The sequence below is a fragment of the Onychostruthus taczanowskii genome, unplaced genomic scaffold (genome assembly GCF_017590055.1).
Source record: "Onychostruthus taczanowskii isolate IOZ18803 unplaced genomic scaffold, ASM1759005v1 scaffold678, whole genome shotgun sequence".
NCBI classification, from domain to species: Eukaryota; Metazoa; Chordata; class Aves; order Passeriformes; family Passeridae; genus Onychostruthus; species Onychostruthus taczanowskii.
The window spans coordinates 1,572-2,197 of record NW_024504544.1 but is presented as its reverse complement, the minus strand read 5'-3'; the positions used below and the strand labels follow the sequence as shown (position 1 = coordinate 2,197).

General features: G+C 61.0%; 1 protein-coding gene across 1 annotated transcript in view; it reads left to right on the top strand.

Annotated features, from left to right (window-relative positions):
* LOC121344783 (helicase SRCAP-like) overlaps positions 1–184 on the top strand; it is a gene marked incomplete at both ends in the record, with an annotated part of 6,366 nt that extends 6,182 nt beyond the window's left edge. Inside the window, one exon of the mRNA XM_041421009.1 lies at positions 57–184. Within this exon, the coding sequence (XP_041276943.1) occupies positions 57–184 (128 nt within the window). The remainder of the gene's footprint in view (positions 1–56) is intronic.
* Positions 185–626: the final 442 nt, after the last annotated feature.

Genomic DNA, 626 nt, shown 5'->3' with positions numbered 1-626 from the left:
TCTCACCTGTCTCTCACCTGTCTCACCTGTCTCACCTGTCCGTGTCTCACCTGCAGGCTGATCAGCGAGCGCACGGTTGAGGAGAACATCCTCAAGAAGGCGAACCAGAAGCGGCTGCTGGGGGACATGGCCATCGAGGGCGGCAACTTCACCACGGCCTACTTCAAACAGGTGAGCGCCGCAGGTGAGGGAGGGGTCCCGGGTGGGGTCTGGGGTCACAGGTGGGGTTTGGAGGGGTCACAGGTGGGGTCTGGGGTCCCAGGTGGGGTCTGGGGGGGGTCCCAGGTGGGGTTTGGGGTCACAGGTGAGGTTTGGTGGTCCCAGGTGTGGTTACAGGTGAGGTTTGGAGGGTCCTAGGTGGGGTTTGGGAGGTCCCAGGTGGGGTCTGGGGTCCCAGGTGGGATGGTCTCGGTGTCCCCAAATGTCCCCAACGACACCAACTGTTCTCAGTGTCCCCAGTGGTCTCAATGTCCCCAAATGTCCCCGACGGCCTCAATGGCTCCAATGTCCCCAATGGCCCCAAGTGTCCCCAAATGTCCCTAATGGCCCTAAAGGTTTGAGTGTCACCAAATGACCCCAATGGCCCCGATGTCCCCAAAATGGCCTCAATGTCCCCAAATGTCCCC